The following is a 14319-nucleotide window of genomic DNA, read 5'->3' as shown; positions in this document are numbered from 1 at the left end:
ACTTCAGCAACATAAAGGCTTTACTACATCTGAGTAGTATATAAAGATGCACATTTCTCCCAAAATGGCGGGGGGGGGTGGTGTAAAAAAAATAACCAATCTGTTCACAATGCCTTAAGAATTAAAAACAAATAAATCCAATGTTGCCATGTTTTAATCTTCCAGCATGCAGGAAACTGAGCTAAGCTTATGTTTGGAAAGAATCCAAATATGATAGGTATGAAAATTCAATTAAGGAATTCAAACAGCCTCATTCTGCTGTTATATACTGTTGTTACAACAATGGTATTTCTTTATTTGTGATTCTACAATAAACTGAATTTTAAGGATAGTTGGTTTTCTCCCTATCTTCACATTCTGTCACTACAAAGACTTCATTTCTCAAATGCTCAAAGAAATCCAAATACAGTATGACTAAAGAATATTAATAATAGCTATTTATCAACCACTTTAAACACTGCTATTGTTTCAAAATCAAAGTTCACCAGAAACATAGAGGTAATCAGGCGCTCCAGCCAGTTATGCTGGTTCCTTAGGTGCAACGCACCATGCCACGAGATGGTTCAGAGACACACAGAAGTCCACCTGACCCTCAATTTACTATTGTCTCAGAACAACGTTTCTCAGTCTTTTCAGGTTTGCACAGTTTTTTCCGATGGGGTTATTTTTGCCATCTCTTACATTTGCTGTAGAACAAGAAACGCAACACCAGCAACGAAAATTATATGCACTTTTTTCTCTTGAGGCTATACCACGATATTTGACCTTGAAGAATAAAAGCATACAGGTATTCAGATAGACTTTCAACACATTGCAACCACCTCTCGGATTGAGTATTTTCTTATAAACCTGGGGTAGAGGCTATGTTCAGGAGACTTGACATGTCCTAGTAACTCCTAGCATGACGTCTAGCCCCTTGAGCCCACAAACCATCTTCACGCCTCCCACCTTTTACTCATTTTAGTGAGATACTGACACGAAAAGGTATTTTCTTTTCTCAAAACTGAGAAATATTTACACTTCCTACCATCATTTTCGTTTCTACTTATAATTCAACTACTATGTTTGATGATAAACATAATTTTTAAAAACAAACATGAAGTAATGTTTAACAAACAATACTCTTTGGCACAGTCAAAAGAAAGCTCTGCTGAAAGCCTGACATCTGTAACACCACTTCTAATAAACTGACTAATCAAGTACATGAAAGAGACGTGTTGCATTAAAGTGATGGACCCCGCGATTCTTGTATCTCTCCAACTTCTCTCCCTGGTATTGCAAGATCACAGATAAGGAGGTAAAACTACAGCAATGTTAAAAACCACGGAAAGTAATGAGAGACAGCCTGGATGCTTCACACACATTTCATTGAGTCACAAGGCATCTCGGAGCACGGCACACGAGTCCCAGATTGCCCACTCAGCTTTCTGTCACGTTTAGCACCAACAGCAGCTACTCTGAACACGCTCGTGCTGGAAATCGGGGAAAAAAGAGGAAAGAGAAAAAGAAGATTCTAAGTAAAATCTTTTTTAGTGAGCCTGGATGATATAGCAGAGGCATGTTACGGACAGCATTTGTTCAAAGCCAGCTCTCACCAAGCACTAGGTGCTACAGTTCCACCCCAGGCTCTACGTTCAGGAGCCTTTTGTTCTGCCCAACCAGCAGCGCTGCTGAGACACGCCGAGCCTCCCTTAGACTGCAGATAAAGGTCGATGCCACTAATGAGGCATGCACTCAACCACGGGCAAACCTGTGTGATAAATACTGCACCTAGAAGGAATTCCTCAAGGGAAGAAAGATGTGAGTTGTTTGTGAAAACAGGTTTTGAAACTATTAAGCAAGTTCTTCTCCAAATATGTTCACACATGACTCTCAGTAGACAAGTGGGAACCTAAGCCAACCATTGAACGGCAGAACGCGGATAAAAGATTCCTTTCTGTACTACAGAGCTAAAACCCCACTGGAATCAGAGGGAGAGCAGCGAGGAAGGAGTCAGTGGCATAACTGCTCTGGAACTGCCAAGTTATGTAAAACTTAAGGATGGTCGTAACAAATCAAACTAAATATTGATTAGCCCATATCTTTCCTCTGTTAGCAGCAAACTAGAGGGAAAGGTTTACATGAGCCAGCAAGTTTAAAAAAGCATTTCTCTTAGAATACCTTCCAAATTCTGACAAGCGGCTACAGACTATCTCCCTAGTTTACAGCCTTCCCTAAATACATATATCCTCCACAAATCTAACAGCTTCTTGAATCACTTATCCTTTTACCTCCCAAAATATCTGTCAATTGTTTCCACAAGTCAATGATGTACAGAAAAAAGATGACAAAAAAAAAAAAACCCCAACCCTCTATCTTCTGTTTGAAACTGCTGCCTGGTCATTGCATTGACTGTCTTCTATCTCTGAAATCCCGAAAATTTGTCTGTGCTATAAAGTTAATAGCTTTCCTCCTCTATCCCCTCCACTCAAATATTTTTCAGTTTTGTATCTACAGTTCAATTGTGCAACACCCTGTATATGCTAAAGCTGTACATTGATTCAAGGACAGACAATATAACAGAAGATAAGTCCACTGGGGGTTAGAGTTCATGGGGGTAACTGGCAAGCGTGCAGATAAAGATCGTATCTGGATGGATGCAGCATACCTGTCAAAAGCTTTTGGGGATTCCAACATCCCTTGTCTAAGACTATCCCACCCCACGCCCCAATAAACCGAGCTATTAAGAGTCTGCTACGACCAGCTTCTCAGAAGTCATATGTTGTTCTACTTAAAGATCTCTTCAGCTCGATTAAACTGTCTTTCCTTACTGGACTTCTAAGGGGGGGAAGAAAACTTGTACTCGGAGTTTCTTCAACAAATAACTAGTATCCCACTATAGAAAGTGCTTGTTTCAAACACCCAGAGTACCTTCAGCTCTCTTTCCTCTGTGTCTAGAACCTGAATTCAGTAAAAATAAAGCCTGCAGATTCCTCGGCTCAGGTGCAGAAAGGTATTAATCTTCCTGTATAAATTCTTTTGCTATTGTATGAGTGTACTGAAATACCTGCACAGCCAGGAGTACTTAAATTTACTCTAAACAATATAATCCCTTCCTTGCTACCACACCTCCAAAAGCACCTTTTTTACTTAAGGGCCAGCTTAACTTAACTGAATTACTGAAGCTTAAACGGAATCCTTTCAGGCCACAGAATAAAAAACCAAATGATTTCCCCCTCTGATTAAAGAGCAACTCCATTCCAGGTGCGGTTCAAGTTTCAAGGCGAGGCAGATGGCCCCGTCTAGAATTCAGATGCCCTAAAAGAAAAACAAAATAAGATTTATTCCCAATTGAATACAGGCTGAGGAAGGGCACTAATCCCACTCACACAAACATACTTACAGTCAAGAGATGATGGAAGTTCTTTCTCTACCACTAACAAATGCAGAGAAGAGTTTAAAACTGCTGAACACGCTGAGTGTGCCTGGAGCACAGAACTCTAGGAATGCCCAGAAAGTCACTTCCAAAGGAACATGCTCTTGATAAATAAGTGTAACCCCCTCTCTTAAGGGAGCAACATGGCTGTCCTGTCTCCCAATAGGCTTTGAACCTGGTAGGTGTCCTCAGCAAAACTGCTAATAGGATACAAAATCTCAGAGTACATTTCCTAGATTTCAGGCAAATAAACAGCTACATCCAAAAGGAAAAATATGACTTAGTACCCCAATAAGAAAATGACTGCAACATAACACTAGACATGAGAATTTCTGATGTGGGGACTCACAAACGTCCCAACAATAGTAAAAGTTGTTCAGAACTCAAACTGACATGCATTTAGGGCTATGAGGACAAAGGGCACAGAGCGTCTTTCACACAAGGAGAGCCTGAGAGAGCAGGGGCCGTTCAGCCTGGAGAAGAGAAGGCTCAGGGGATTTTATGTGTAGAAATACCCGATGGGAGGGAATGAGCAGCTCTTCTCAGTGGCGTCCAGTGACAGGACAAGAGGCAACGAGCACCAATTCAAACACATTAAATTCCATCTTAATTACCTTAACCATGAAGGTAGCCAAACACTGGCACAGACTGGCCAGTCAAAGCCCAACAGGACATGGTCCCAGGCGAACTGCTCCAGCTGGCGCAGCTCGAGCAGGGAGGTTGGATTAGATGATCTCAAGAGGTCCCTGCCAACCTCAACGACTGTGTGACTGGAACTGGCACGGCCTCCACAAGTACTCACGCTGCTCCTCTCCCAGCCCCTGCACAACTGGGACATCGGATTGTTTTCAGAAGTTTAACCTAAAACAGATTCCTGGGGTCTGTAGCGGTTACTTATGAGATATAACAATGACTATCAGGAACTGTAATTATAAATTCCTCAGTCAGTCTGCTTTAACAGGAATAGATATTCCAACCTAAACCACCTTTTTACCCCCTAAGAAACAAACCCATACTCAATTATTTTAAACTAGGGAGACCCCGTCATTCCTTATACTAAACTTTAAAGAATGAACTTTAAATGGAAGACAAGAAATAGTTCAAGTCTACAACTGAACTGTGGAATTTCTTGCTGAATCAAAAAAAACCTAATCAAGAGTCAGAAAAGAACTGAGTGAGATTCTAGATACTCCTGTTACACCCCAAATAATTAAGCATGTGCGCACATACATACAAATGAACCTGACTGCAAAGGCAGACATACCCGAATTGTGAAACGCGCTGTTAGTGGGACTCGTGTTACTCAAACGTAGATGTGCGGCGCTGCTCGGCACGAGCTCTGCTACGGCCTGCAGCTCAGGAGCCACTGCTGCCACCAACGCTCTCCGAGAACAGGCACTGAGGGAAGTGGGATGTAATTTTAATGGAGGCAGGTTGTCACTTATAACTCGCATCGTCCTGCCCCACTTTACAAAGCAGCCTGCATGACCACGATCAGTTAACAGTCATATTAGTAGGTCACGTTCCCTTATGCACAAGAAAATATAAACTGTCATAGTTAATAGAAGCTACTGAACTCTGCAGCTTATTATTTTCCAAACACTCTGCAGCGCTACTATCAAAACTATCAGATTCTTCTGCTGAGTGAATCCATCCAAAATTTAAAAAAAAAAAAAAAAAAAAATCAGGCCTCTAGACAATGAGAGACTGAAACAACTGGTTTGTAATGTCAGTTTTTTCTGAACAGGAGTGGAACTCCAACATTTGAAAACTTTTTATTACTGTCTTTATATCTCTTTCTTTCCTATATGTTTCATCTTGTCTGGGCATTAATGTGAACTGCTATTCATCTTCCTTTTGTTTGCTAAACAGCCTGAACTTCACCACAACTCAAATCCGCTTTCAGCATCAAAACTTTGCACTACTTTGGCATAGTGCATCAGTTTTATAAACTTTGTAAGGTGACCCCAAATTCTTTCTAATTATTTACAAAGCAACCGTAAAACTTTTCCAATTGCTGGAGGGACAATTAATCAAGGGGAACTGGAGAACGATTCTTCAGAGCATATTTATGTAAATAGTGAAAACATTCCTCTTACTCTGGTGCAGTGATATTCACCACATAGATCACTCGGAACTACACGAGTTAATAACAGAACGTAACTGATGTTGAGCATTTACATTTCAAACACTGCTAAAGTACTGCATGCTTTTGGAAATAGCTGTTACTTAAGATTTTACTATGCGCCCATTAAAATCCACTGTTACAACACAGTTCAAAGTTAGATCTGAGAGTTCATCTCGGTGAGTTCCTAAAATAATTTCTGTACTTGCTGACGAGAAAGCCAGAATTTGTCTGAATATTCAACCTCATCGGTTTACTCTTTACATAAGCACAGAGAAGATAATAAAGGTGATAAATTGGACAGACATGACCACATACCTTACTTCACCTGCACTTTGGCCACTCATCACCTTCTGCTAGGGTTTACCAGCATATCTAAACCTCAAAGTGAGCTCAGGCCATTGCCTTTTTGTATAAAAGAAAGCATTACTCTCTTCCATCTTCTCCAACACAAAAGAAGTACATTTCCACATAAAACTAAGTAATCTGTGTACCGGTGCAAAAAATCAGATCAAGGCTGTGCCTGACAACCATTTTTAGACAAGACCGCAACAAAAAGTAACTATTCTGTTGAAAATTTATAAACAACGATCAGATGCTTTATTAAAATTGAAAAGTCTTAACCCACAGTCTGGGAAACATATGATAAAAAAAATTGACTTCTTGACTACGCTAACGAGCGGCATCCTATGGATTCCCCTTATGAGAAGCTATAACGGATTTCAAATATGCAGGTCCCGAACTAACTGAACGTAAATACTCTTGACTCCTAATATTTTCATATTCTAAAGATTCTCAGATCTCGATTAGAGCAAGTGTCAAAACTGCATAGAGAACTTTCCAGAACCAAACAAAATATACGGGATGCTGAGTGGCATAACCTCGCAGCAAAGAAGAACGCGAAGAGCCAAATAAAGAAAGACTAAGGTGGGTAGAAAGCCTATTGGGAAAGAGTGTCTTCCTCTAAAGCACATCCGCAGTCAGAAATACCTGCACAATAACGTAAAGCAGTTTTCCAACCTCTGGGTCCCTGAGAGCCCTCCAACATTGCTGAATTAAAAGACGACATAATAAAACGTACCCATTTGACTTTGCAAGTGGAAGAAGTCTGAACCCAACACATCTGATGGCAGGGAACCACACACTGCCAGCCTGCAGGCTTCAGCAGCCCCAGCCCACAAAGCACCAGAGCCCATTTCCTTGTGAAACAGGTCACTGCGACACTTGCCATGCTCACGCTGAGGTCTCACTAAATCAAGTCCAATTCAGGCTCCTCATTGCAATATTCAAACTCTTCCAGGGGACTGAACTGTTTTGTCTCCAATTACAGTTTCTTTGAATATCTAAATTAAAATGGGACAAGAGAATTGGGCAAACTATGGAGATTCACTAAAAGGAAAAAAATCTACAACTTCCATAGAACTATGTAAAGTATCCAAGATCAGTAGAATTGACAATGAAAATATTCACACTGGGATACAAACAGGCAGCAAAGGAGAACCTACAGCAGAAACACGATCTCACACTCTTCCATCCACACCTGCAGCAGGAGAGTTGCCCGGCGTCCTGCTCAGCTTCCCGAGTTCCAGAAATGGATTCCCTCACTGATTCCCAGGAAATCAGTCCAGGCAGGCAGCCCGGCTTTCCTGGTCTCGGCACAAGAGCACAGGCACAGCAAATGCAACAGAAGGCTCAACATGAGGAGCACTTCTTTCTGTGGCAGAGCCACTTTAGCAGTTCTATCTCATCTGCTGCCTCCTCCACCATTTAATCCCAGTCCTCGATACCCCTTTTCTTGTCTTGACACCACTACTTGTGCAGCTGCACAGCAAACTAGAACAAGGAGCAGAAAAATGTTAGAAAATCCTATCAAAAGTACAGTATTCTAGATTGGTTTCCCAATCCCATTCATCTTGCAGCCACAAAAAACAATCGTGCTGGCACAAGTCAGAGAACAGTACATGGGTGAGAACAGACAGCAGGAAAAAGGGTCTGTCTCTGTCACCGGAATATTCAAATTACAGCGTGAAAAGCTGTGAATTCAAAATCCTCCTCCCTACACCCAGCACCACACAATCATCTTGCAGCAACATATTCCATAGTTTTGTTTTTAAAGCCAATAAACTAGTAAGATTCAAAATAGAAACGGACATTTCCAAGGCTGACACAGAATTTAAGGAACTTTGCTAGAATCCATTTCGGTTGACTTAAGTCAGAATGTCCCAGGGGCAGCTGGAAGAGCTGTAGCAGATGGATGGATGGATGGATGGATGGATGGAGTCTGTCCCTCACATAACACTCAGTGCTGCTTGGCCAGCATGGCACCTTCTGTGAGCCACAAAAAGAAGCTAAGTATTATTACAAAAAAGAAACTAGAGTATTATTTCTATTCCTAAAAACTGCTAGTACTGGTTCTAAAGTTCAAAACTAAAAGTAGGCTCTTACTATTTTTACACAGCATCTGTTCCATCCCTCTTTGATAATTCAGCCACTGTCTTACTAGTTATCCCTCGGACAATGGAAATAAAAAAGTTCTAGTAGGAAAAAAGAAAATCCCCCAAAACCACATGTTGTATCAACAATTCTCGGTGAACACAAGTAGATTACTGTCATTTAACATTTAAGCACAGAGCAAAATTGAGGTTTGACTATATGACATTTTTAGGGCAAAAGAGCTATTTAGAAGACTACTAACATTTTTCTTGTCATTTCAAAGTTCCAGAAAGTCTCAGTTTTACAGTTATTCAGCTGCGTAAAGCAAAATCAAGGGGAGGGGGGGCTGGATATGTGATAAAAAGTTCTGATCATACCTGCTGCAATGCAAAAATGCAACTTTATTATTACACACATTGTTACTTCTTAATTGTTCAAATGAATGTATTAGCTAAATGAATCACACATTTAATCAGTCCAGATTTAGTACCTGACGTTTGATGAACTACTTTAATCACAGTTTTTCACCTCTGCCTGTTTACAACGAATAGCTAACTTCGCTATATTTGAATGTTGCATATGATATTCAGCCACAGAACAACTCGCCTCAAGGTTTTAGGTTTTATGCTCCAGTGATTTTTCTACTACATTACTAATTTGTATGCACATTTGGGTTGTTTTATTTCAAGAAGGACAGTATGTTATGTAAAGATGAGAATTAAATCTAAATATTTTCAGCATTCAAAAATGCATACAATTTTGTATATCTCTATTATCTTATTATTAGAAGATACCATCCTTGTACAATAGTTACAAAGCATATACCCTTTTTTAACATTGATTATACGTAAGACGACAGGTTTTCATCCTTAGCACTAGTTAGTTCCTCTGGAGCTGTGGGGATGAGCTTCAGCAACAAGCCTTGGAATCAACCCTTTGCATTTCTTTTATTTTTAAGAGCTATAACCAGTCATATTCCAGAGGCCTGCAACTTAAGTACAGTTTCACTATCATTTTAAGCCAATATAAGCTGGCACTGCTGCTGAAAGAAACAGTCCCACCCTTCCGTACTGCTAGTTTTTGCATGTCCTTTTCTTGAGTCAGCACAAGCCATTCACGAAGACCCACAGCAAACATGACCAGGATACTCACCTGGTTAAAAATCAACATTTCTCTTCCCCTTTTCCTTTTTTTTGTTGCGGAGCAGGGTGAGAAGGAAGAAGAGAAAAGCTGAGTTAATTTTAATGTGATCGGTTCTCCAATCCAGTTCACTGCGTGGCCACATAAGCATTGGCATGAGCAGGACAGCAAGGAAAAGACAGGGGACGAGACTGCTTTAACTCAGCAAGTGGGAATTCATACTGGCTGGACCAGCTCATGAAACCACACCTACAAGGGAAAAAACTGGAAGATAAAGTATTTAGATACTCAAAGTACCCTCTTTCCCAAGCTACGCATAAACAAAAAGAAATAACAGAATTATCAGACCAAATTTTAAATTAATGACTCTCCCTTTGTATTGCCGTTTCACCTTAGATCTGTGTGCTTTTAGAAGTTTGGCTTAACGTTTTTAAAGGAATATGAAAACAAAAATCTGAAGCAAAATGCCCGTGCAAGCCAAGAGTTTAACATATAGCACAGAGACAGACTGACAACATAACTCGGTCTGTGCAGAGAACGGGATAAACTATCCCATAAAAAAAACTGCACTAGCATAAGCTACATCTTGATTGACTGGGTTTTCAAATCTAATTTCACTTTTAAGAACAGGCAAGTACATTTTAATCAGTAAACTAATATTCTTCCACTTTAATTTCTATAAACTAAAGTTTGTATGTTAGAAAACCTCAGTTACTCCCAAGACCACCCCAATCTTGCAGCTTCTCTCCCTGCCATAATCTTTGTACTTCCAAAGCACCACAGTGATCACCATCGACAGACTTCGGAGACCGGTATCATTAAACCGCAACTATCCCGACGCGCACACAGGAATGCAATTCAGAGGAAAAGTTACTGGCCCCAATTCAATCTGCAAGCTGAATTCCAAACTGCGGGGTAGCTGTATTTCTAAAAGGAGAGCAGTTATGAGAAACTACATGCTCCTAACACACCCTCATCGCAAATGCATATTTGTGGCTTTCTCACTGTGTTCAGACCTTTTCCTTTATCTCATCAGTTGTACTCATACTCTGATCCAGAGGATTTCTCCACAGGATAAGTTTATCTGTATCTATCTATCTAGGGAAAAAAAAAAAAAAAAAAAAAAAGGTGCACCGAAGTGTGTTCTAACTAATCAAAAAACCACAACAGATAACTTTTTCCTAAGTCCAGCTAAAAATCATACTAATACACTTCACAGCAAAGAGGATCACTTAATTATTCATTTTGTGAAAGTATATTCATGTATTCCAAATTTTAATTTAAACTGAATTGCATTTCAACTTAATATCTCTTTGATCTTTTATTATGACAAAATATGAAAAGCAAGCCTTGCTTTAACCTCTTTATAAGCATTCACTGCTTTATACACCTCTATCATATCCCACCTTGTTTGGATCAAAAAGCTCATTATGGCCACTCCTAAGCATCACACATCCTTCCCTGGACCTTGTTTAGCTCTGAACCCGCATCAATGCCACCAGAAGGGAAAATAATACACTCTTGATTAATCAGTGTGAGAGCCTTTTCCTACCTGGAACAGACACTCAACCATTCCATTAAATATAAAAAAAAAAAAACAAAAAACCTAATGATTCTGAGAATTCACACTAAGATTGGCGAGTTCAAAAGTTCTGCCCAAGTAAGCAGGAGTCCTTGAAATTTTGCAACTTAATGGAACCTCTTTATTTTAAGTATTTTACAAATTACTTTAACAGTGCACACTTTTCCAATTTCCAGTACAATAAATGATAATTTTGATGGTGTTTTATCACCTGTATTTTTTAACTACAGCTGCCCTGTTTCAAAATACTTTCCCTTCTATTGCCCTCACTAGGACTGAAACCAACTAGAATACGTATGTCTAAGATAAAAGGAGAGCCTTAAACCTCCATAGTAAGATATTTTAAAAAATTTGCAAACTGTTATAAACTGGTGATAATTTTAAGATCTCTAAACAGTGAGACAATGCCTTTGGGCAGTTTGAGAGCTTTAAAGGTGTGCTTTTTATTGCTTTTAGTTTCAGCCCTAGAGACACACAACTCAGAGTTAAGGAACATATTACAATTAGCTCCAAAAATTCTAAAAAGGTTTAATCTTCCCTGTAACAATATTAAACTCTGATCAGCTACCTTCACTTCAGGATAATAAATGACTTTCCATTTCTTTTGTCATACACCCCCAAAATTGCCTTCCCCCCTGCTGTACTATGGGTGGATACGTTCAACGAACTATTAGTAGTGACTTCCAAGTCCTTTACATAAGAGAAAACGACTTAACTTGTGCCCTTAACTTAGGACAGCATTTGTCCTAATAAACATCACCTCATTACCGTGCACTTGTCAAAGCTAAAATTCAGGTATTATGAGAACAGGCGTTCGGTTCGTTTACTTTCAACATTCCCAACGTTCTCTCTTGGTGTCCGCTTCCCACCCCCCAGAGATGCCGTGTCGTCCCCCCCCGCTGCCCCCCCCAGACCCCAGGGGAGGGAGCTCAGCCCCGGAGATGCTCTCACCTCCCCGGTACCGTCACCCACCGCCCTGCTGAAAACCTCCGCTTCTGGGGCTCTTTGCCAGTTTCTACCCCAAATCAGAGCACTCCTTGTCCTCTCCGAGGCTGGTTGTTCCACCGAAAGCCCTTTTTTTTTTTTCCCGAGAAAGTTAACAAGCGTCTTTCGGGAAATCTCCAGCCGCCCGTATTCCCGGTGCCCCGTTACTTCACGTTCCCAACTCCCGGCCGCGGGAAGCGTTCGCCTCCCGGGCAGCTCCGGGGGGCGGGGGGGGCTCGGCCCGCATCCCTGCGGATGCGCGGTAAACAGGGCGGCGAGCGGGGCCGCGGCCGCATTCCCGGCCCGGCACCGGCAGGCGGGGAGGGATGGATGGTTGGATGTATGGATGGATGGATGAAGGCAGGGAGGGAGGGATGGAGCCTTGCGGCGGGGCCGCGCAGCCCCCCGCCGCGGTGCCGCTCCCGCGGGGGCCGCCGCCGGGCCCCGCAGCGCAGGAACCTGTCGGGACACATTCTTGAGGCCGCGGCGGCCGGGCCAGGAATGCGGCCGGGGGAGCCGGGCTCGGCCCCAGCGCCGACCGCGGGGGCCCCTCGCGGCGGGGCCACGGCGGCCCGAGCATCCCGGCGCGGCCCGCAGGCCGCCGGCGGCGGGAGGGGGGGCCCTCAGGGCGGGCGAAGCTCCCCGCCGGCCCCAGGAGGAGGATGAGGGGGGCGGCCCGAGGTGCGGGCCCGGGCGGCGGCGGGGCCGGCCGTTAGCGACGGTTAACGGCGCGGGCACGGCTTCCCCCCCCCTTTCCCCCCCGGCGCGGCCCCGCCTCCCCGGCCCGGTGCCACACTCACCCTTGGAGTAGAGGGACTTGGGGGACTCGAGGTCGAGGTCGGCGCTGAGCAGAGAGATGAAGTCCGAGGGCATCGCAGCTCCGCGGCCCGGCAGGGGCGAGGGGGGCGGCGGGAGGAGGGGGGGGCCGGGCCGGGAGGGGGGCGCTGCTGCCTCCGCCGCCCCGGGGTGGGGAGGGGAGACACCGGCAGGCGAGAGCGCGGCGCTCCGCACGTCGGGGCCGCCAATCGGGCTGGGTCGGGCCAGGCCGGGCGGGGGGGGACTCCGCTCGCCGTCGGGGACCGGGCACCGCCGCCACCCGCCGCCGCCGCTGACAGGAACCGGCTGCTGCCAACGGAACGCGCCCGACCGCCCCCTCCGTTACCGCTCTGCGCCTGCGCGGGCGCCGGGAAGGGGGGCGCAGACAAGGAACCCCAGCGCCGCCGGCCCGCGCATGCGCCCCGGCGGGCGGGGAGGCGCGGCGACGGAACAGCCCCCCAGCCGGGCCCTGCGCGCCTGCGCGGTGGGGGCCGCCGCCGCCCCGCCCCGGCCGCCGCCGCCAGGGCCGCAACGCGCATGCGGGAGGGGGCGGAGCGCGGCGGGAGGGGGCGGAGGGCGGAAGAGCCGCCGCGGTGGCGGGGGGCGCGGAAGCGTCTAGAACGGGGGGAGGCGGCCGCTGAGGGAGTTGTGGTGCTGAGGGGAGCTGGGCCGCGGCCTTGGAGCTCCTGCGGCCGCCGGCCGGCGTGTGAGGCGAGGGGCGGCTGCGGAGAGCCCGGCCGGCGTCGGCGAGGGAGGCCCCGAAGGCCTGAGGGAAAACGTTAGGCCGAGAGGCCGATCCTAACCCACAGCGCGGCCGCGGTGCAGTGGTGGCCCCAGGGTGGTCGTGGGCAAGCGCTTGGCGCAGCCTTCCTCGCCTGGGGTGGGAGGAGGCGAGGGGCACGCAGCGGGCAGGCCGTGGCTGCGGGGCGGCAGCCATCCCTCCTCTGTCCGCTGTGCTTACCAGGGCTTGGCCGCACTCAGTGCCCCGGCATCAAAACTGGTGATGCGGAGAGTCTGGTCCAAACAAACTCCCATTTGTATTGTCCCAAATAAAGAAGCTGGTATTTCTAAGTAAACGAAATGTGTACTGAGTGGTGCGTGTGTGTTTTAATTAGATGAAACAAGCATAGCATACACGTTTAGAAAACAAGGACCCCAAATCTGGGTAATCTGGAGAACATAAGTAGTAAAAAGTTGAAGTGAGGGAAGTTTGGGACCCTTTTCCCTGACTAAGAAGGTGTAAGAAGGAGGAGGAGGTAAGGAAAGGTCACCCGCAGGGATTTAAAATTACTTTTCCAAGGTGATAAAAATCTGCTTTGGAAATGGGGAAGGGATGGGAAAGCGGGGGGGCTGGCCGTGTGAGTGAATGGAGGTGCCAGGAGAATGCTTAAGCTGTGAAAAATGGAGGCGGAAGGAGCTGCGAACAGCTGACGCATACCTCCGGCTCGGCAGAGGGTCCGGTTTCCCCCCAGGGACTGTGTCACCCCAAGGTTGGCTCCCGTCCCTCCTGCAGCCGGCCCCTGTGCCAGTCCGCTCTCCGATCACGGCAAAATCCCCCTCCAAAAACACTCGGCAGCTTCCAGGACCTTGCCATACCCCACCAGCCGGGACAGTTTCCTTGAACACCGTCCACTGCCGCCGGTCGGTCGGTCACTGTGGGTCAGCCTCCTGCCCGGTGTCTTCACCAGACGTCCGACCGTGCTCCTGCGCTCGCGGCACTGTTGCTTTGGTGCTTTGGGTGCCTGGGTCTCGTTCCGCCACGTTACCCACACAGGCCGGGCGCCGAGGCGGTGCCTGTGGAGTGGGCTTGGCATGGCACGCACA

General features: G+C 45.6%; 1 protein-coding gene across 2 annotated transcripts in view; it reads right to left on the bottom strand.

Moving 5' to 3' along the window:
• The window catches only part of NFAT5 (nuclear factor of activated T cells 5), a 71629-nt gene extending 58714 nt beyond the window's left edge, over nt 1–12915 (bottom strand). For both annotated transcript variants that reach the window (XM_063334926.1, XM_063334927.1), the window contains exon 1: nt 12480–12915. In XM_063334926.1, the coding sequence (XP_063190996.1) occupies nt 12480–12552 (73 nt within the window). In that variant the 5' untranslated portion in view covers nt 12553–12915. The remainder of the gene's footprint in view (nt 1–12479) is intronic.
• Nucleotides 12916–14319: the final 1404 nt, after the last annotated feature.

Source organism: Chroicocephalus ridibundus, chromosome 4 (genome assembly GCF_963924245.1).
Source record: "Chroicocephalus ridibundus chromosome 4, bChrRid1.1, whole genome shotgun sequence".
NCBI classification, from domain to species: domain Eukaryota; kingdom Metazoa; phylum Chordata; class Aves; order Charadriiformes; family Laridae; genus Chroicocephalus; species Chroicocephalus ridibundus.
This window is presented reverse-complemented; position numbering and strand designations above follow the sequence as displayed.